This window comes from Epinephelus fuscoguttatus, linkage group LG19, assembly GCF_011397635.1.
Source record: "Epinephelus fuscoguttatus linkage group LG19, E.fuscoguttatus.final_Chr_v1".
In the NCBI taxonomy this organism is placed as follows: domain Eukaryota; kingdom Metazoa; phylum Chordata; class Actinopteri; order Perciformes; family Serranidae; genus Epinephelus; species Epinephelus fuscoguttatus.
Window position 1 is genome coordinate 15,109,996 of NC_064770.1, and position 23,132 is coordinate 15,133,127.

The 23,132-nt window shown below is 41.5% G+C and overlaps 1 protein-coding gene across 5 annotated transcripts; it reads right to left on the reverse strand.

The window, feature by feature from the left end:
• Nucleotides 1-1,220: 1,220 nt before the first annotated feature.
• On the reverse strand, nt 1,221-22,870 carry znf652 (zinc finger protein 652). 5 transcript variants are annotated; one of them, XM_049561772.1, is made up of 6 exons: nt 22,551-22,870; nt 16,499-18,073; nt 12,738-12,885; nt 12,207-12,322; nt 8,395-8,539; nt 1,221-4,706 (listed from the first exon to the last, which is right to left on the reverse strand). In XM_049561772.1, exons 2-6 carry the CDS (start codon nt 17,555-17,557, stop codon nt 4,084-4,086), a joined length of 2,091 nt encoding a protein of 696 aa, XP_049417729.1. In that variant the 5' UTR covers nt 17,558-18,073; nt 22,551-22,870; the 3' UTR covers nt 1,221-4,083. The 5 variants fall into 5 exon arrangements, with proteins under 5 accessions (XP_049417729.1, XP_049417733.1, XP_049417731.1 ...); XM_049561776.1 differs by having other exon boundaries at nt 16,499-17,980; nt 22,745-22,869; XM_049561774.1 differs by having other exon boundaries at nt 22,745-22,869.
• Between the last annotated feature and the right edge of the window lie 262 nt (nt 22,871-23,132).

Genomic DNA, 23,132 nt, shown 5'->3' on the forward strand with positions numbered 1-23,132 from the left:
TGTTAGGATCTCACAGGTCTTCATCAAAAACAAACACTATTTAAAGGGTAACTTGGTTATTTTTCAACCTGAATCGTATCTTTTCATGTTTTCTAGTCTAGGTGACAAATGGGGACAACTATTTTTGAAACTGTTTCAGGACTGAGTGAGAGAACTGAGGCCGGCAGCTGTGAAACAGGCTGTAATGTGACCACTCAGGGCAATTACGCACCGTCAATGTACGTCCACTAAAAGTGCTTGTTTTTGCCACTGACTGATTATTGTAAGTACCTGACAACATTATGGAAAGGATCCCTACATAGACTGACCTACCTGACAACATTATGGAAAGGATCCCTACATAGACTGACCTTTTTGTTGAAGATTAAGATCATTTTTGTTTGAAAACAAACAGCCTGGAAACTGCTGTCGCCAAAGCCACCAGACTCCATTTAAATAATCAGCAATTTTATCATAGTAAAAGACACTAAATTCAAAGTCTACAGAAGTAAAAGAGAACTCACAAAACTGTTCTGGTTTGTCCTTCCACTGTCTCAACAATTACCAACTCTGGTTTGATTGAAATAAACCCTTAAGTCATGCTGCCTAGATGTGACAATATGCTGGCTGTATACATGCTAAAATGGCTGTTTCTCAAATGGAGCCTGGTTGGTTTGGCGATAGCAATTTTGGGGCTGTTTCTATTTAAACAAAAAGGATCTTACTCTTTAATAAAAAAGGTCTGTCTCTGTAGGGATCCTTTCCATAATGTTGTTATACAGTTACAATATCAATATGAGCCTGTCAGTGGCAAAAACAGGCACTTTTAGTGGATGTAAAATGTCTCGCATAACTGCAACAGGGTCAAAGTTGAAAAAACCTAAGGTTTATCCAAAAATAAAGGAAGTGGTCATAAAAAAGAGGACATAAAACTTCCCTTGTCAAATAAAATGCTTTGAAAAGCAACGCAGTCAGCTGTTGAACCTTCAGTGTCACGCACAGCCAGCAGACGTTGTTTGGTTACAGGCATTAGGCCAAGAACCCAGTGACCCTGAAATAGTAGAAAATCAAATCTGTTCAAACGCACCACACAGCTGAAAGTTAAGCTTTTCAACAAAGCCCAGTACTTAGCTTACTACCAGGAATGTGTTGTGCTTAATTCTTATTTTTCTACATTTCATGCTTAATTACCCGTCCTGCACCGCATTTGACGATAATAAGAGGCACACATATGTGATTATCATGGCTACTTGTTTTTACTTCTCAAAGTTAGCAGTCAGTTAAATGTACATTATCAAAAAAGGCCCAACTTTTTCACTTCTCCTCACTCTCCAGATAACATACAAAAAAAAGGACAAACCAGGACATTATAAAGCTGCACATTTTGTACCAGATACAATAATAAAATACGCAATGCTACATTAAGTGGTTAAAAATACAAAGGGGAAAAAGTATATTGATTTTTTTTAAAACATCTTTAAAGAATATACAATGTTATTTTTCTTAACTAGCCAAGAATTTTAGTAGAAAGTGCATTCTATATAACAAAGAAAGGAGGAGGAGAATCATTCAGGCAAACTGAAAGACGAAACAGGACATGATGGGGAGGAATTACTCCTTGAACAAACATAAAAGAAGAATGTATTTCAGACATAGCTTGGAGGGGCTGGTGTAAAGTCGCCAAAGCAGGAGGAGCATCGCTTTCACTTTGAGGGGAGGTCCATATTGGAGCAAAAATGTATTTCTTTTGAAAAAATAGGAAATTAAATTTACGCACATACTAAAAGACATGTCCTCCTGTTCGCTATGGTCCCTTCCACACTAACCACCTCCACCCGGGATTCTCCTCCTTTCCTTGCCTAAAAACATCCACTCAAAATAAATCACCTCCACCCTTTCCCATGCAGCCAAAACTGCACTCTGTTCCACAATGCATTGTCAGTCCCTCCCTTCCCTGCGCCTCACCCACGCAGCAGTAAAGTGCAGAGAATACACACAAATGAAAAGGCTTAAAAAAAAAAAGAACAAAAAAAAAAAGACAAAGTTCCATACTGCAAAATTGCTGAAGCACAGCAGTGAACCAGAGGGGACAAGATGATAAGCAAATAATGCAGCGCTATTAAGACCCACAGAAATGGCAGGATAATTGCAGGTCTCAAATCAAAAGAGGGGACATCCTAATCTACTGAGCTACTTAACCACATCAGACTGAGTACGGTTAGAGTGGTAGAGAGAGGATCATGTTAAATTTACTGCTATTGTTCATCTCAGGTATCCCCAAATACACATATACCGGGGCACACTGTGTAAAAGCAGCTTTTGGTAGAAGAGCACTGACTGGGGACGACCAGACAGACGGACTGGTAGCGACTAATGCATGCACACATTCACTCTCGCGCACAAAGCTCAATGTCGCTCCTACACACACATCTGATAGCTGTCAGACTGGGTGAAAGGGCTAACAACCACGCAGCTCAAATACCTGCCAACCATTTTAAACAAATAACATTCACACCATCGGCTATTACATTTATAAATGTAATTACGCTGACTGATCACATGTATGCTTATTTATACAAGTATTCTGAGTATTCGACGTTGTATGACCACTGCCTTTTATCCTGACATTTCCTATCGTGTGCTAACAACAGTACGTCTACACTGCAGAACCATTCATTAGCTTAAAACTGAGCAAATTATCAGAGAACATAAAAAAAAGAAAAAAAAAAAGACATGAATGACTCATCAGTCATCATTCTGCGTAGGCAACATTCAACAGGTTTAGACACGCATTTGCCTGTGTGGATCAAAGTATACCAGTATGATGACAGTCAAAAAACAAACCTTTACATTACGCCCCACACCAAACCGTGGAATATAGGCTGAGAGGAATATGCATAATTGCCTGTTAAGAACTGTGATGAAAAAGGTCCCGGTGTGTGTTCTGTGTGTGTCAAATGACCTTTCACATGGTAACCCGTATCATTTCAACAGCAGCGAAGGGAAGTGGGGTAAATCCTGATGGGGCCATGTGTCTGGCCCCTCACAGTGGCAGTATTTGACAGTCTAAAAACATCTGTTGACCAACAGTACTGAAAGCTGAGGTTGCACTGAGCACGGTGAGTACATCAGTGACCAATGGTCTGTTGTCTTTCGAGTGTGTGTGCTTGAGTTAAGTGTGAGGGTGCATGTCCTGCATAATTTGAGTTTCTAGTCGAAACTCAAATCCATTGTAGAAAAGCCAGGCTGATACAATACATTGTTATGTTGTCATATTACACTTCTGAAAATCAAACGGAAAAGCAAAATTAAGAAATATTTCATGTACTGGAATGGAAAGCACCATTTAACCATGATGTGAATCTCAGACCACGTCTGGATTCAGCTAACCATTTACAAAACCTTTTTTTTTTTTTTTTTTTCCAAAGTCCCCTACAAAAATTCCTCCCCCCCTTCTTACTGTAACCTATGGCACTGCGTCTTGCACTACTGTTGTTGCCCCTCTGACAGAAAGCCTTGACTTTGGCCTTAAGACAGAGAAAGGCTCAGGTAGAACCAGAACCAACATTCATCAAACATTGCTGTGGGGCGAGGCTCTGCAGTACAACGAGGAGGACAGGTTGAGTATTGCTATGGGGAGGAACTGCACACAGCAAGAGTCCTGATCGATGTGCAACCACAAGTCAACTTGACAAAAAGAGAAAAGTTCAACGACACTGATTCTTGATGATCCATGAAGCCCAGGAAATACATATGTCGACCTCCATCAGCAGCTTTTGATGAAAAGGAGATACTTTACACCCATTAATGTACAGATTGAGAACTCGAATAGATTTCCTAAGAAAATGTTCAAAAATTTTTTCTAGAGGTTGTGAAATCTTTGTCAGTCGACCATGGTATTTAAGTCGGGGTCTTATTTAAATAATGTGTGCACTGAGGATGTGTCACATACACAAGTGTGCATGCGTAGCTTGACTTATTTGAACCTGTTTGAGAGGACCACCCTTTCATTAGGGGCCACGCAACTGAGAGACTGAGGCAGGACTATGAGAAGAGGAGGAACAAGGCGCGGTTTGGTGTGGGCCTGCAGAGCTGGAGCACAGTTCAGTGGTGCTGTGGGGCCCCTGGGCCCTTGTCAGGGGGGGCCATGTGGTGCAGGTAGCTGCTGTCTTCGTGCCCACAGTGGTTTAAGGGCTCGCTCTTGAAAAGGGCCGGGGGCGGGGGCAGGTGGGAGACTGGGGGCACTGCCAGGTGGTGGTGGGGGTGAGGCGGGGCATGTTGGGGTGCGTTTGAGAGGTGTTGCTGGGTTGTCGTCGGGTGGGGATGGTGGTGAGAGGGGTTTGAGTGGAGCTGTACGTGGGAGAATGTGTGTCCCACGGGGCCTCGGGGAGGCATAGAGCCTCCTGTTGGATTGAGGCCCAGGGGTGCTGAGGTGGTGGCCGGGGTGGGAGCTGAGGGACTGGGAACAGAGGTGGAGGAAGAGGAGGAGAAGGTGTTGGCAAAGAGGCGGACAGGCACAGGTGGGCCGCTGGTCTGCAGGACCACAGGGCTGGTGACCCGGAAACACTTCTCTTTGTGTGCTTTGAGCATGTTGGAGAAGCGGAAGCGCTGGCCACAGACCTCGCAGGGATAGGGCTTCTCCCCGGTGTGGGTGCGACGGTGGCGCTTCATGTTGGGCCGGCTGGTGAAGCTCTTCCCACAGATCTCACAAATGAAAGGCTTCTCTCCTGCACAGATTGAGAAAATAAAAGACTGATGTGTGAGGAAGACACAGACTGTATCAATCAACATAAAGACCGGAGCTACACAGAGAAAATAATATGATGCATCAGAGTCACATCCTTTGTTGTCAAATGTGATGGTTACCAAATTGAAAATAATCAACTGATTAAAACTCTAAAAAAAAAAAACAGAGTTAACTTTTTTCTAATTTCTCTCTACAGAGAGCGACAGCTCTCTTTTAAAAATGCTAATAAGTTGGCATCTTGAATTGAGGGTCTCTGCTGTCAACCCACCCACTCTGCAGGAAGCTATTACAATTCACACTTTGAGGAGAGGAGATGTGAAAGTGAATAACAGCAGCTCCGTTGGAATGCCGCTCTCATTAACCTCCCTCCATGGAGCTACTGAATGTGCCTGCTACCTCCCACACAGCCATCTATTAACAGGCTGCTGAAGGGCTCTCTAAATGCCTTACACTGGCATGTTATGTGTGAAGCTTCTCCAAACCAACTGAATATCAAAAGGTGGCAGCTAATGTGCTAGTCTTCTGTAACTGTTACATTGCACTCTCAAGAAATCATGGAAAATCTGTGAGCAGCAGTGAACCAAACTTTGGGAGTTTGTGTTTAACATGGCTGCCGCCTATTACAGGGCAAGACTGGGTGTGTCTCAAATTTGGTTGCTAGTGGCAGGCAGAGGAGAAGGTAGCGTAATTACACATCACAAATAGAACCGTGAGGGCCAACGGAGAGCAGCGTGTCCACCCACGACAGGCACTGCTGGAGAAAAACAGTGAAAGACGAAGAGGCTGCACTGCTCAGCTTGGTCTTAGAAATAGAAATGCAGCAGGGACAGAAAACCAGAGGGATGTAATACAGCATGTGTCTGGGTAGTCATTACAAGCCCCAATATATGCAAGGCTCTCCTTTGAAGTAGAGCGTCCCTCTCATTACATAAACTGGGCGAAGTCTCCCTGCTCTTACCACTATAATGTTCTTCTTGGAAACTTCCCATGTCTTTCCTTTTTTAGAGAGTGTATGGTGACTGGCTGACTGACTGACTGAGTCCAGGAACATTGTTGCTGTTGGGCACAGTTTTCATCTCAAAACATTTCCGAATTTGTCTGTATTTAGATTTGCAACAGACAGAACAAACATAACATCTGATAATTTAAAAAAAAAAAAGTCTGACTTTTTTTTCCATATATATATATATATATATATATATAAAAATAGTCTGAAGACTTAACTCAGAACCTGAGTCCTTCGGGCACTTTCACTTTCACATTCCTTCTCAAAATGTAAAGCCTGATTTATAGTTGGGCGCTCAACACTTTTTACAAGTGCGGCTCAACAGAAATGATGTATTTTTCAACAGTAAAAAGTGTGTCTGTTTTTAACCCATGCTGACTCTGCGCAGAGAGGACAGCAGCCTAGCTAAACTGCCTTCACCAGGATGACTGACAGCAGACATTTACTGAACCAAAATAGTTTTCATGTCAGCTCCAGAGGAGGAAATCAACAGTGATTGTATTCATTGATTCATTGATTTTATTTCCCAGCCCACTGTAGGAAGTAAGGAGAATCTGCAGCTCACAGACAGACTGGGGGCTGATCAATCAATGGATACACGGCTAATAAGTTAAAACATATATACATTTCACTGAAGCATCAACTGCACCCTACTATAAATCAGGCATAACTGAAGAACTGTGCGCAAAGAGGACTTAGCATTAAGATTTAACATAAATGACCACTTCGTATGACATGTGATTTTTGCCACTTCAGTTGGGTCATGTTTTGTAATTAAATGATATTAAAATACCGTACATGCTAAAACGGAGAGGTGCAGAGATGGAAAAGAAGGCTGTTGCCAGAGCGGCGAGACACCTGTCTCCAAAATAGTAAGTCCCAGCTGAGTGCTTTCTGGCTAATTTTCTGTTTCAGCCTGTACATAATCCAAACACTGTGAAACATTTTTCTTACACCCCACTTTCTGTTATCACGCTCTTTTTTTAGACTGGAAAGTTGGCTGTATGAATTTAAGTTTTTTTTCTTACTTTACAAGAAAGTCAAATTCCAAGTCCCTGTATCTGTACCACTGATTGTCAGAGCCTGCTTGTACTAGAGACTAGCGTTGTAAAAAAAATAGCAATTTAACAATACATATCAATTCTGAATATTTGAAATGGTTTCAATATTCATTTTCTACAGTATCGATATAACGATACCAGCTGCGCTTTCTCACTCTCTCTTATTGTTAATGTTTACTACAGTCCTTTTGCTATTCTCTGCCACTAACCAAGTCAGTATTTTTCAAGGTATTTTATAGCAGTTACAAATTTCATTATTTCATAAGAGACTCTACCCCAACACTGACAACCACAATCTCTGGAACAGGTAGTCCTAATAGGCGGGCACGATAGTCTAGGACAGGAGTGTCAAACATACAGCCAGTGGGCCAGAACTGGCTCGACAAAGGGTCCAATCTGGCTCACTAGATGACTAGACTAAGAGGTGCCAGGCTTTTACACCCTGGCCAGAATACAGATCCTTGATTTAAAAATGAATACTTAAGCCCTGTTTCCACCAAACACTTTTGGTATGGTACCTTTGGAACCAAAAGTAACCATTCAGACATGGTACCTAGACCCTAGCGTTTCCACTGCAAACAGTATGTGGGCTGCTCCGTCCAGCACCTCATTTATCGTCCACAGAACGAGACTGCTTGCCGACATTTACAGAACAACATAAAACAGACTGCAGTGAGAGTCTCTCTCCATGGGATATTGAAAAATAGCGTGTTTGTATATTAAGTCCTTCTCAAGCAAGCTCAGGGGTTTAGTGTTGCCGTAGCCCACAGGAACGCAACTCTGCAATGCTTTTTCTTCCCCTTCTCCAATTGAGGATTACAATATATGCAGTTCACATAATCCGGTCTAAATTAATAAATATAAAGCTTGAAGATCCACTCATTACAAAAGGTGTATGTCATGTAAGAACTAACATAATGGTCAAAGTTGTCATATGGAATGGGACAACGATGAATTAGGTTGTCAACTCATGCATTGAGTAACATTAGAAGTTAACATTCCACCTTAAATGTTGCCAGCAGTAGGCCGAGCAAATCAAGTTATTTTTTCTCAGACTCCAGCTGCTGAGCAAGAGTGACCGTCTGCTATTGACAGACTGCAGTGTTCACAGCTCCACCTTTTAGTACCAGATCTGTGTGCTAAGTACCCCAACAGAGGGGTTACCAAAAATGGGGGCGGTACAGAACGGTTTCATTGGTACCATCCTCAACTTTTCACAGTGGAAATGGAAAAAAAGCATACTGAACTGGACTGTTTCATACCGTACAGATTGGTGGAAACAGGGCTTCATTGTGACCATGTTTAAAAGTACTGAACATTGCGCAAAATATCAATCAGCAGCTTCAGTTCAAAACAATCTGTATCAGACCGTATCACACGTGTATCAGGAAATGCATGGATAAATGCACATGTAATGACAGTGAGAAGTAGACTGACTCAAGAGGACAGCAACAGAAATAGGTTCCTGCAGTCAACAAAGCTGATGGAGTTTTCCTTGTACAACAGATTCCTGAAGAAGTCCCTGGAGGCAAAAGAGGCCAAAACAACAGTCCAAACCAGCACAATTGGTCTGTTTTCCAGATGGTGGGTGTGTTTCTCACCTGTGTGTGTTTTCATGTGCTCATCAAAATACTGTTTCATGTTGAAGTCTTTGCCACACCACTGGCACATGAACTGCTTGTGTCCAATGTGAATGCTCATGTGGGAGCGCAGCTGGTACTTGTATTGGAACCGCTCGTCACAGTTCTACAGCAGAGACAGAACAGAGGCATTCAGATAACAACAGGTCAAGAGACAGGGACACAAAAATGCTCAAACATACATGCATGCATACACAAACACACACACAAAAAAAACCCTGAATTAGGGCAAACATCTTTCATGTCCTCCTCTTTCTATACTTTTTGAGCATTGAAAAAGTTAATGTGATCTTATTTACTGATGAACTGCTGTTATGAAACTGCTGCATATTGTCTACTTTTACACATACACAAGAAACCAGGTTAGTCCACAGTGTCAGAAATTAGCAAGGGCCACGGGCCATTTGGCCCGCAATTTACCCAAGAATGCCCCCAAAAGCCATGTTCCAGGGGCCAAAATTGCCCCCAAGTTTTTGAAACAACTATATGTATTTATATTTTTAACAGTATTACAATCTGACATTAAAGTATAATTTTATTTTCATTAAATTCATTTACTGTCACGTCTACAACTCATTTTCCAGACATAATCAGCGAGATTACACTGATTACGTGAGAGTAATCTGACAGAGAAGGGGAGGGGGCTTTGCTGTACCATAAGTATAGATTAACCATTTCTTGGATGATCTGTGTCTACACAATGAAAAATTAATGAAAAATTAAGGTAGAATGAATGTTAAATTTTAAATTAACTTACTTCCAGGATTGCATCGAAGGAATTTATAGTAATTTGGCCTTTTTAACAGTAAAAGTAACTGTAATGTGGTGAAACATTAGTACTGCTATCAGTAGATTAATGGTTAAATCATCACATTTAAACTGGTTGAATTATAGGAAATCTGAGTGATATTTTGCAACCATAACTTTATGTAACCCATTATTTATTTCATTTATAGTGGTTTCTACTGAAGAGTGAAGACACTATCTTAGTTGGTTTTGCTTTTCATGTGCTTATTGTTAGAACATAATTACAATTTTTTGATGGCCCCCAAACATTTCAAAAATGCCCCCATTTTTTAGACCGTGGGGCCAAAATTGCCCCCAAAATATTTTGTTAATTTCATACCCTGTTAGTCCAGTAGGGCAGGAAGTGAGGGACATGTTTGCATGTATTTCAATGCATGAGGCAGCCCAGCCCCAAGAAAAAAAAATAGTTTCTACCAATGCCTGTAATAGGAAGTAGGATTTGGGGTTACTGAGGTTATTAACACTGATCTTAAAGGATAACTTCGGTATGTTTTTTTCTAAGTGATTAACGGGAACAAAGATTTTCAGTACCACAAAGCTGGTTCCCTTTTTACTCCCAGGTAAAATAAACAAACTGTTCACTGGCCCCTGTGATTATAAACGCAACATCCTGGTCAGTCAGAAGTGAAAGTGTTTTTACGTGCCACTACGTCCACATAAACAGTCATATATTTCAAACATTGGCCTTCTTTTAATATTTGAAATGATTTCTAGTGTACCGACATCTTCTTATTCTGTTGTTTCACTCTGATGAATTTCACTTTTTGCTGTTGCTAAATCAGCACGCCCCCGTAGGTAATTAGTATCACAGTTTAATCTCATATCATATGAAGTACTTCATTCATGGTTCGGATGATGTTGCACGTAATAAACAACCACGCGTAATTCACATGAACATGCTTGTGGCTGTATGGGAAAACCCAGAGATGAAAACCATCTTTCTGATACCAGTTATCCAGACGGTAAATGTTCGTGAAGCCAGACAACCAAAAGATATCCTGTGCACAGCTGTTCAAAATCACACTAACTGTTAAACAAATCAAGTTCAAAATATAAATAATATATATATTTCACCGATTTAAAAGATTTATTACAGTTTGTTCCTGAACTCCACCCAGTCTCCAACCTTCTGCTTTGATCGTGATTATTATTTTTGGATCAACGATATCCCAATCCTACTAAAAAGTTTTCAATGTCACATACTGAAGGTTGGATCCAGATTAAAACTAGGACTAGATTACATGATCTACTCTGATTTCAGAATCCTTTTTCAAGGTTTGATCCTATCCATCAGCTGAAATCTGATCAGATTGCTTCTGTTCTGAACAACTGGGCCCAGAGCATGCTGAACTGGCTTTGTAGTTTAGGCCCCAGATATCGAGCTGTGTTAACAAGATTTCTCTTAATCCCTTAATCTGATAATGGCAGCAGATTTCTCATTTATATGTATATGAGGTTTAAGAAATTAGGTTACTGCAGGGAGCCAGCAATAACCAGATTATTTGGGTGCATGTCACCAAACTGTGTGTTTGCATTACGAGGCTTTCTTGGTCAGGTGTTTTTCCCCTAATATGAGATATTTATAATTTCAATGGCACCACCTGGCTAAATAAACGTCTGTGGGGAAAGAAATCCAGCAGTTTCCATATGGCACTACAGAATAAGACCACTGAGGAGAATGGCCTATACATTACATACACCCTTAATAGGCATGTAATCACATGTTGCAGAGTAGAAAGACTTCAAACATTTCATTTGAGCGGCTCCACCCATACACACATGTTCCCTGTGTGCAACCCTTTAAGTGGTTGGGTATTAAAAAGCCTCGGGTGGAAGTAAGGCACCCCATCTGTCAACTTCCTGTGATTCACAAGCGAGGAGAGAGTTTGATAATCAACTGTAACTAACCCCGTTGAGCAGAAATAAGCTAGGAAGTCACAATGTGACTGAATGCATCTATAACAGCTGCTGGTTAAAACCCAACACACTGAACACTTAGTTCTATAATTATATAACATTCTGGTTAACTGGTGAACTTGCTAATATTTGACATGGTCTGACTTCCATGTATAACTCTGACGTCCTAACTGTCCACTGAATGTTTAAAGAACAGGAGGACGGTCTCCTCTGAAAGGCATCGACTGAATATAACTGACTATTTTGGGGTTGGTCACAAACCACATGGCACAGATGCTCCTCTGCTCAAACTAATGAGTAAAAACTACCTTGAGGCTCCTTTTGGAGGCACACAAGGACAGCTTCAACAGAACTGTAACCTTCAGTCGCTCCACTCAAAAGGCCAAACACTCCGAGTACTGAATTGAGCTCAAAACAAATACATTATAAAAAGGACATGCGAGGAAGATGATGACATTTAAGTGTGCCTGTTTGTGAAAAGCCGTATTTAATGCATACCATCACTACAGTTTGTCAACGTTATAGAGGTTCTGACATTGGTTCAGGCAGGAAAGGAAATTAAACCGTGACTGCGGGGAGGAAGAAAAAATCATCGTTGAGCTGTGGAATTTAGGCTGCTTAGAAAATGCACAGTGGATTCCTGGGAACTGTCACGGTAAAAAAGCTCATATTGTCTGTGTTGCGTGAGTGACCTTTCACATGGCCACACATTTTTCAACCTAACAAGATAAACAAGTCTAAAATTCCTCTGAGGGACACCTGTATTTAGTGTCATCCACTTGTGATGGGGTGCACTGGGGACAAATATAGACTGTATCTGCATTTTAAAGCCGCTGTCAGGGTCATTATGTCACTGTAAAGCAGGAGGTTGTGTTTTTTGGCTGTATGTCCTCTCCCACATACTTTGTCCATGTAGCACTGGCTTCAGATGCAGGTGAGACAACATATAATACTGCTGTGACCTGTCAACTAGATCTGGACCTCATCTAGATTTATTACAATATAAGAGATCATGTCTGAACAGGGGCCACAGTGTGTGCTCATCTTACCTCACAACGGAAGGGCTTCTCTCCAGAATGCTGGAGTGAGTGAACTTTTAAAGACATGCTGCGTTTAAACGACTTCCCACACGTCTCACAGGTAAATGGCATGTCCTTAGTGTGAGCTGGGTTTGGGGGAAAGAGACCGATGAAAAAGAAAGAAAGAAAGAAAGAAAGAAAGAAAGAAAGAAAGAAAGAAAGAAAAAGAGAGAGGAAAACAATACTGAGACAACAGCAAACACCTGATCAGGTCACATCAAGATTTCAACCAGGATAGCTGTGCATGAATAAAGGTGACTACTACATTATTTAAGTTAATTAAAGAAAGTTAATCTAATGATTATACAAAAAAAATGTAACAGTGGTAAGCGTACAGCCACAAAAAATATATATCTATAATATAGAATGTGATTATATTGTGGCTCAATCTTACTGAACTCTGAGTCGTGGTGACTCACACTAACAGGATGTGATATTGTAATGCAGCACAACAGGAACTTTTAAAAAAAAAAAAAAAAAAAAAAAAACACCCCCACTTACCAACCATGTGCTTACGGACATGTGCCATAGTGTAGAACTTCTTCTCACAGATTTCGCACGAGAACTTCTTTTCGGCATAGCCGTGCACAATCTTAATGTGCTCATGCAGTGACCACAGCTTCTTAAAAGACTTGTTGCAGGAGACACACTAAAGGACACATACAAGGAGAAAAAAAAAAGATAAAGCTTATTGTTACTGATTGATATCATGAGCAAACAACACCTGATGGCCATCAGATGGTTCATATTTGCCAACACTGTTTCATTATACTACGGCTCCCTCTGCTGGGGAAAAATCACAATGTGTCTAATTCCCTGAAATCCCTCTCCATCTTCTGAGGAAGTTCAACAGACTACACAACCTGGAGGCCATTAGGGGGAAAAACACAAACAGGAAAGTGTGGATTCCATCAATATTAATTCAGCTTGCGGATGTGCTTTCTGACTAAATCATATTCTTCACTTGTGGAGTATTTATCCAGCTTGGACCTTGTTGTGATTTGTTCTATGGAACTGAATCAAGGTGGAAATTAACGTCAAAGCAAGTTGCATAAATTACAAAACAATTAAATGTGTATATTCGATCCATCTCAAATCAATATTCAGTTAAAGCACCTTTGAAAGCTATTACACCGTAATGTCAGTGTGGGTGAATCTGAACCAGCTTTGAACATTTGGACACTTTTATTTTTCTTTGCAAGAATATAAGTTCAGACTGAAGTGGAAAATACAGAATATTGTATGCTAATATTCCACCACCATTATTCTGAATAAGACGATATTATGAATTTAAAACGGGTCATGTTATCAGCATATTCCATTTATCTTTTCCGATTAAGATATGTGGGATATGATGTTATTATTCCCGTTTTGAGAGCATTCTTTGAACATGTGTCCAGCGCATTAAAATTAAATGTTTGCGACACACGGCTTCTTGCCTGTTTACAGTCAGTATGCAATCAATTAGCCAACAGTTAGCAAGGCTGTGGTGTAGGTGCATGCCCAAAAGAAAAGCCCACATTTCTGGGTGGCAGGAGAAACACACCTACTTTTAAACTTGGTTTTTGGGTATGCGCAAATATCGCCGTGCCAACCCTTTCAAGAGGATGGTTGAAGGAATAAAACAGGAAGGCTGCGTTCACACAAAAAAATCCTATTTTGATGCAAAGAAGCACAAAGGCATAAGCAGCTCCACCCATTCCCACTTTTCCATATTTTGATGTGATAAACAAGTCAGGGCATGTTAACTGCAGTATGCACAGCTGCATGTAAACAGGAATATTAGTGGAACAATCATTGTTATTAGCCCAGTAAACAGCTTAATAGGAATATCGTTTCATTCAGAAAAAAGGCAAAACCCTGAATATTTTGTGCATATAAAAGATAGTCAGTGTTATTTTGGTGCCATTCCTGAGCTCTGGCTCTGTGTTCAAGCTGCTGTCTTGCTGGAAGATAAATCCAGTTGTACTGGCAGTTATCTTGCAGACTGTAGGGTGCCCTGCAGAGAAGCATCCCCACAGCATCACGTTGCCACCAATATATAAAAACGCCAAAATTCAAGCAATTAATGTGACGGCCAGAAAGCTTAATTTAGGTCTCATCATATGAAAGAGACTTCCACTGTTTTAGTATCTCTCACATGTCCTCTGGCAAATGCTTGCCAAGCTATCATGTGAGATTTTTTTTCCTTCCAACAGCGTCTTTCTTTTTTCCCACTGACATAAAATTGGTGAGGCACCGGGGAAACATTTGTGTGTTTCTGATTTTATCCATGAACCCTGAAGCTCAGTTGATGGCTGCACTTTTATCACGCAGACATTCCATATTTTCAGTTGGCCTGCTCAAGACATATGCTATCACAATGTTTTTAAATCCATTTTAAAATAAGTTCACTGTACTCTGAAGGATATTTATACTACCCCTGATTTATTCTTTGATTTGTTATGGTATGATCATTTGTCTTCACGATACATGTTTGACCAGGAAATTGACAAACCAGTTGTTAGACCTTCCAGATAAAAGTGTAGTGAACCTAAAAACAATCTCTCTTCACACTTTGATTCATAAAGCTGATTATGAAGATTAACTTGGCTCCACCGGTGATGGAGTGCAATTGGTTATTTTGTGATATATCTGCATTTATTTCTAATCAAGTGGATTATTTTTTCTGTTGTTCAATGTAAAAATTCAGTATCACGTCCACCATGATACACTGTTATTAAAGCTACAATTATGAAAATAAGTTTTTGTTATTTACAAAGTAAATGAGCCAGATAGTCTGTGAAAAGTACCATGTCCCTCCTCCCCCTGTTGAATCTAATGGCATTTGCTAGAATCAGACTGCGGCTCACTGAAAACAACCAATCAGAGCCGAGGAGTCCCTAACACAGGTGTCAATCATGTCTGTCATTGCTTGTAAACTCTGGTCAAACTTTCAAACTTGGCAGCTCTGATCAAATATCAATCAAGATTCTGTTACTGCATTGCCTCAAATGTTTTCAGAAACATATTGTAGTGTACTGTTTAGCTGTAAATGAGATTGTTTGCGACCTGGCAAGCGCCACCCACTGGCCAGAGCAATTTTCTCATTTTATATTTAGTCATTTATTCAGTCAATATTTCTGATTTGCTTAATAAGAACCACACTTAGGGGGCGTCAGTGGCTTAGTGGTAGAGAAGGCGCACCATGTACAAGGCTATTGCCGCAGTGGCCCGGGTTCGACTCCAGCCTGTGGCCCTTTGCTACATGTCACTCCCTCTCTCTCTCTCCCCCTTTCACACTTGTCTGTCCTATCTATTAAAGGCAAAAATGCCCCAAAAAATATCTTAAAAAAAAAAAATAAATAAATAAATAAAATAAAAAATAAAAAAATAAGTACCACACTTAGGATCAATTCACCTGCCCAATTTGCTGCATTCGTCCCTTTACAGATATTATAATAAGGCATGAGTATTGAGTGTTGCCTCCTGGAAACAAGTCGTGCATTAACAGACTCTGCATTGATAAATGCTATTTTTCTGCTCCATTAAGCCAAACTAATTATTAGAGAACCTGTAACTTCACAGCTTGACATGGTTGGCTGGAGAAAAAGAACACAAACTAAAGACGCAAATCAAGTTCAGCAAAACAGGGCGCTAAATAAAGCTATTCAAAACAGCCACAAGACCCTTGAGTATTAAAACGCTGAATCACGTTTTTGTTTTAGAGAACCAAAACCAAATTCAACCCACTTGTGACACCATCGATGACAGCTGGTCATGATACATGTTTTTTACTACATGTTAGCAGTTTGACAGTGTGTTCAGATTATGTTTTTTTAGTTTTCTGGCTTAAATATTACAAATACTTTACTGGAAAGCATAAAACACCATTATTTAGCTACAGATACTGTAACTTCATGATACAATTCTTTGCCCAGAAACAAAACTAGCATGTTACTTAACTTCACACCTAGACCGCAATCTCATTATTTAGAGTTTTATGGGCGTGTAACAGGAAAAACCACAGTTTCATGTTTAAATGTTTACTGCACTCAGTGGGCAAAAAAGCTATGTTTGAACATCAGGTTTATGCATCAAAGCACCCAAAATAAATCTGAAAGTAAGTTGTTCTGGGCAGCTGCTAAATATATCTATGTATATAAAGATGTTATCAAAGAATATGGTGAACCCTGGAAATGCATTTTTCTATTATTATTATCTATTATTCAGAATGTGTGAGAGAAAGATACGGTGTGAGACGGGGGAGAAGTTTGCTTTACCTGGATGTTCTTCTCACAGTCAGTCTGCTGGTGTAAGGCCAGCTCACTCTCCAGGACAAACTTTTTGCCACACTTGTCACAAATCTGCATTCGCCTGTGTGTGACGTTCATGTGCTTCTCCAGGTACCAGCGTGTGTTGAACACTCGCGGGCACTTCTCACAAGCCAGCATCTCCTTCTCCTCCACCTCTGCTTTCCCTGCTGTCGTCGTGGTCGTGGAACCGGCGGACGATGGGGCTGATCTGGCCGATCTGCGCTTGCTCGTCGGAGGCTCCATGCGCTTCCGTCGGCCCCTGGTGGTCATTCCTGCGGTGGCGGTGCTCAGAGCCGTTCTGAGGCTTTTCCTCCGTGGCTGGCTGGGAGCTGCCGCACTACTAGAACCACGACGGGCCCGCTTGGACCTTGTCCGTCGACTCTCAAGCTCATCTTCCTCGTCGTCTTCCTCTTCCTCATCTTCTTCTTCCTCCTCATCGGGAGTGTCCTCATCCTCCTCTTCCTCCTCCTCATCTTCATCATCGTCGTCGTCGCTGCCAGCTCTCTCTGAGTCATCTGCCGCGGTTCCACTTTTGTTGTCCCCCTTGGATACATGAAGCGTCTGGTTGTTCAGGTTTACCTCCACGATGATCTGCTCACGCTTGAAGCCCTCATCCTCCCCATCTTCATCCTCATCCTCACCCTCTTCCTCCTCATCTTCATCATCATCGTCAGTGTCGTCAGAGGTGCCATCGTTCCCAGCCTGGGACCCGTGTGTCCCCACCTCCTGCCCTGCTCCTCCCTCTCTGAAATACTGCTGATGTTGCTGCTGAGTCGCATGTTGGGTCGGCAACTGACTGATGTTCTGATCTCCCATGGACGTCTTGGTTGCCATTTTATTGTCCACTAGGACAGAATACGGCTTACCACCAACCTCCCTCTTATAAAGCTTGCCCGTCAGGTCTAGATCAGGGTTAGGGGAGTGAAAATAGGACTGGGACACTGGCGCCCTGCGTCCCTCCTCCTGTGACATCCCGCCAAGGCTAGGGACAGAAACCTCTTCCTTGAGGCTCTTGCAGGATTTCATGAAGAGGGAGAGGGAATAGAGGGATGGAGTTGGTGGATGCACAAGGCAATGGAAAAGAATAACTGCTATGGTGCCAAGGTAGACTAACCTACTCTACAAGGAGGGGCAGGGGACGCCACACCAATCCCCTACCCTCCTTCTACTGAGGAGACAGGAAGGAGGGGATGAGGCGACAGATAGTCAACCTGATTCAAAAAGAGCATCCATGCTGTCCAAGGTAGGAAATGCCGTCGGAAAGACATACAATCTGTTCCAAGATTTGTTCCATGTGCTTAAAAATCAGACTGCAAAATCAAAGGCTCAGAATCTTTGATGCTGAACATTTGAAGCTAAATTCCTCTCGAGTTATATGTGAGGTGTAGGCAGATCCAAGATTCAGTTTCTCTGAAGGCTGCTGCCCTGCAGGGTGCCGGTGTCTTCAAACTGCAGCGCAGGACAAGACAAACTGAATGCCAGACATGAAACTGCTGAAATGACTTCTGTGTATTGCTTGAAGAGCCATTTACAGTGCATTACCTGCGAGATAAGAGGGAGAGAAAAAAAAACAGGGGAAATATAGATGAGGTTAGAAGAGGTGCCACTACAGAGTCTATGAACTGAAACTAAAGCCATAATGTCAAGTTTTCAACACTGAGCGCCACATTTACCCACAAATGTTTCAGTGTTGTGTGTGGGAGTAGAAACCGCAGCCTTCACAAATGAACGTGAGTGGATTCAAGTACAAAAGCAGAGTATTCTGAATATTTCCAGGCCACAACTGAAACACCTCACTAGAAAATAAAATGCAGTGATGGTTTGCTTTCTAGAGTAATATTTATGTTTATATGTATTGAGGGCACTTGGGGAATATTTTTTGTAGTAATGCTTATATGTGGTATCCTGAGATTTTGTAACATCAAAGTCCTTTGAGGTGTTTTGCTTTGAAATTTCTAATAAAAAGTCAAATACAAAAACACACCATGATACCATCTTGAGCATAATTTGAGAGCATATACACCACACAAAGATGTATAATATCTTCTTGAAGATGGTTAGATAAAACTTTTTACGTGAGGTTTGGAAGACTCCCTGATAGCTCAAATGAATTGCAAAGGGCTGTGACAACTTAGATGCAATCACTGAGCATCACTTACATTCTGAATCCTGAACAATAAATAAGTTATGTTTCATATCTTTCCAGCGTAACATTTGGTACAGTGTTAACAAAAGTGAACACTTTGCAAAAACACGAACCCACACCAACTCGATGGCAACGGCACTGATTAAACAAAAGATTGTCTGCTTTTTCTTTTTTTTTTTTTTTTTAAACAATATACACCAACTTGCACACACACCTCCCATTGACTGTTAGAGAGCATAGTGTAACCACAGCTCAGGAGCTTGTGTTGCAGATACAACCACAGGAAACTGTATTTCAGCTTTTCAATGAAGCTGAAGCGCTGCGCAGCTTGGAATGTACAGTAATATCATCGTGTTCATGCAAGTAAACGATGGAAAAGAAAGACAGCATTAAAACACAAAAATATTGCCGTAATGGCATTTGTATGTGCTTGACTTTTGCATACATGTAAGCAAGGGTGTCACTGGCTGACAGTTAGTTGACCTCGAACAACCTCACACCCTACTTGCCATAATGAGTATGCACAAGGGCGGTTTGTTCACTAGAAAACCTCCCTGAGCAAGAAACAAAAACACATTTCCTTTCTTGGAGACAAACATCCTCTCCTCTGTGCCTTCACAAACATCTTATGCTTATTTCTTTTTTAACACAACGCTCCTCTGTCTACAAAGAAAACATAAATAGGGCAGGAGGGACTTTCATATTCAAACATCCCCCCACCGACCCGCAAAGACGACTTTGTTCTTGTCTTTAATTTAGAGCCATGATTAATATGAAGGGATTGCAATAGTGCCAGAAAAAGGAGCAAGAGAGTCTGTTAAAAGTGAAATGATGTAGAGTAAAGTGTAGAGCTTTGCAATCAGGGCAGACATGTTAAGCCTGATCATTTTGACAGTTACGAGCACATTCATTGATCGCAATTAGAAAAAGCATCTTTTTTTTCTCTTTAATTTTTTTAGAGCCGTATTTGTCACTTGAAACGTGTTTTTATATGTGGTTATTACTGAAAGTTCAGTGTCGACACTAATTCTGATTGAACAGAGGCTGCAAATGTCAGGAATAAAACCAGAATAACTCCAAATAAAAGATCGATATTTGAAAGACTTGACAGGATTTTTTTTCAACTTTGTTCACCGGTCCATTTTTAAAAGATGCTCTGTGTATTTCAGTACTCAATTTGAATGTAAGTTCTCCCAGTTACTTGCTATAATCTCGCTTGGTAAACCCTAAACTGATCTCCCTGTTCCTCCTTTCAATTCATGTCGCAAAACTGAAATAAGAAACCATGCAAGACTGTTATGAGAATGGAACTAAATGATGTTTGCTGAGCTTTTATTAAAGCCAAACATACATAAATTTATGTTCTACCAGTTTTGCAAGTACAAGCGAAAGCCATTTATGTAGAATTTGGCTATCCACACATACAGGCACACCTGCCTTCCTGTGCATGCTGACTCTGATCCTTTCTGAGAATTGGACAGCAGCTCTGAGAGCATTAAGACCACAAGGGGAGGGCGCGTTCTGCACTGACAGAGCAACTCAACTCACATGGCTGTCTTAGACACAAAGCCTAATAGATTATCCTGCGTCTGGATGACAGAGGAATATAAATTGCATGGGAAACCATTGCCTGAACCTGATTTAACATGCAATCGGCTTGTTACATCCTCTTTTCAGCCCGTGTGTGATTAAAATAAATATTTGTGGGGTTGAAAGCATATGAAACGGCTAATTTTAAACATGCATTTAATTTGTCATTCGCAACACAAGCAAAAGTGCTAAACTGACTGCGGAAAACTGTCAAAAAGAAAATGCACATGTGCAAATAAACAAACACACTCTGCGGTTATGCAACCCATATTGAGTAAAATCCTTCCACCGGCTTATCATTATCAATGATGAGTCATTTCAGAGTTTCACTCACAACGAAATAATGCAGTCCTTTGATGTGGGAATCAAGTAGAGCGCAGACTTCAATATCAATATCACTGGTAATTAGCCTGCACAATCACCTTGTCAGATCGGAAGGTCAGATCTATTGGAATTATAATCATTTGCAACTCTTTTTTTTTTTTTTTAAGTTTGGACAGCTTTCAAAGATGAACTTTGCACCCTGGCGCAAAAAAAGAAAGAAAAAAAGTGCATGTCTCTCTGACAGCCCATTTAAGTAATCCAAAGCATTACTAATGCTCAGCAAAACTTGCCCAGAAATCAACGTTTATTCAACAATAACCAATTTACAGCTGTCCTCAGTCAAGTTTCAGAGACACGATGAGAAACCAAAACTAATTTCATATAGGGTAAGCCACAAAGCCAGTCATATACCGGATAGATGCTGCTGTGGCTTAAGATTTGAATGACACAGGATGGGAGCTTTACTGCGACAGCACTATACAACATTTCAACCAACAGCATTAGACAGTGCGAGGGTTCGCAGATGCTTGGCTTGTGACAGTAAAGCAGATGAAACCTCTGAAGCAGTCAAAATGCGTCACGTTTACCTCTGACTATGCAACAGTGCTCCTCAAATCCATGCTCCCTCTAAAGTCTAGACTTTAATGAGCTTTCCCTTTTGCAGCTTGTGGAGGACCCGTGTGAAGGTTCACATTCCAAACTCGGTCCAAACTCATAAGACCTTAACCAGCTCACTGTGTGGTGCACTGCAGGGGTGCGCCGTGCCTCTGTGAGTATTTGGCCCTCAAGCCCATAATCGGGTCATAAGAGCAGTACTTAGTGTTTCTGGTCTGGTATAAATCATCTGAGGTATCATAGAAAAGTGGGTATTATCTTAGCTCTCCCAAGTTTTTGTCTTCTCATCACTGCTCAGAGTCACTGTCAAACCTGAGAGCAGCACTGATGTTCACACTGGATCTCTCCTCTGAATAGGCAAAGAGAACATGGGGGCATTCAGTGTGAATTGTTTAAATGTTAATTTGGAGAGCAAGAAATCATGCTTAAATAAAAACGGAAGGACCGGGTCACACAAGATTATACGGTGTTATGAAGTGCAAAAGCAACATTTCATTTTGGGAAGTATAACGAGATATGGTGAAGAACCAGCTACTTTCTGGTTTAATAGCTACGTTTTGCTGTGGGTGATCTTTCCAGCTACACGGCTCAGAATGTTGCAGTGTGTATAAAGCAAAGAAAGGGTTAAAACAAAAAAGCAACATTATACACCGAACAGCAGTAACACTGTGCAGGCCTGGCCAACTTAGGCTACTTAGCTAGCTAGCCTCACTCCATAGGTACTAACCTGCACACACATGACAAGCTAACTTGGCTACATTAGCTCAAGGTGCAGCCATTAGATATTTTAGTGCAGTTAAGGTTACTTTACTACATGAACAGTAATATTAGCTTGCATAAGCTCTATCATCTGAAGGCTGCTGTTTACTGACATGCATTAGCTAACAACAGATAGAAGACTTTCACTTTTTTTTAACCCAAAACCGCCCAGATTGGGGCTAGTTAGCTTGACGCTAGCATTAACGTCAGATATTTAGCATTAACGTTACACTTAATTTCGATACTGCACTTTAAAAGGAAAAGTGTGACAGTTGTCGGAGCCACGTGAAGCCAGATGAAAAGCCGATGTCATGCTTTGTTATCGACGTATCTTTCTTGTCGTGCAAGATGAAAAGCACCGCTTTCCTAACAAAACCCCGACTGCTGTACTGACAAACCCACTCAACTCGACACTGTCACAAAGTCAGTGCTAGCTCAGCTCACGGACAATTCTCACAGTGGCTCCGAGCACCGGCTACCGGCGACCTGCTGTGCCTTTCCCCAAGCAGCTGCCATGCTTGTCATACATTAAGTGCATACAGTTAAGTTATATAGCAACATTGTGTTGCAGGTTTGCTGGCTTACCTCCGTCGAGAGCGACCTCCCTCTTGCGTTCGTGCAATCAGAGTTGCACAGATTCAGGGTTGCACGCGCACTTCTCTCGCTCGCTCTGCCTCTACATTCGCGGATGTGCATTTAGAAAGGGCAATGCCAATAGTTTCTTTGTGCAAATGTGTGTGAGATCATTTGTTGATGTGCGGTATGGGCTGCGGAGATACCTGCGCACCGGTGTCCTCAGCCCCGCTACGTGGCCCGGCCAAGCTCTCGCGCGTACCACCGCCGTCCCGCGCTCATCCCAGGCATTCAGGCCGCTGTCTGGGCAGGCGCGCGGCAGCGTGTCTGGGTCTGGATTCTTTTCGTCTCCCCTCCAACACCAGACAGGGTACGGCGCGCGCACACGCGCTGAGCTGAAATCCTTGATTGATGAAATAATAATGAGAAGACCCTGAGGACCGCTTTATCCTCTCCAAGGAGAAATCCTAAAAGTGTAATGACTTTGTTCTATTTTTAACCAACTCTTCATCTTAAATATTATGGCACATCTTCAATTTTATGAGTTTGATGCTTTTAACATGAGGTTTTCACTGCACACAAGGCGTCCCGGCC

Excerpts from the sequence above, each read along its gene's own strand:
- znf652 (XM_049561772.1), bottom strand. The coding sequence starts at position 17,557 with ATGAAATCCTGCAAGAGCCTCAAGGAAGAGGTTTCTGTCCCTAGCCTT. Across the intron at positions 12,886-16,498 it reads ACTGTGAGAAGAACATCCAG|TGTGTCTCCTGCAACAAGTC; the intron begins GTAAAGCAAACT and ends TGTGTCCTTTAG. Across the intron at positions 4,707-8,394 it reads GCACATGAAAACACACACAG|GAGAGAAGCCTTTCATTTGT; the intron begins GTGAGAAACACA and ends CAATCTGTGCAG.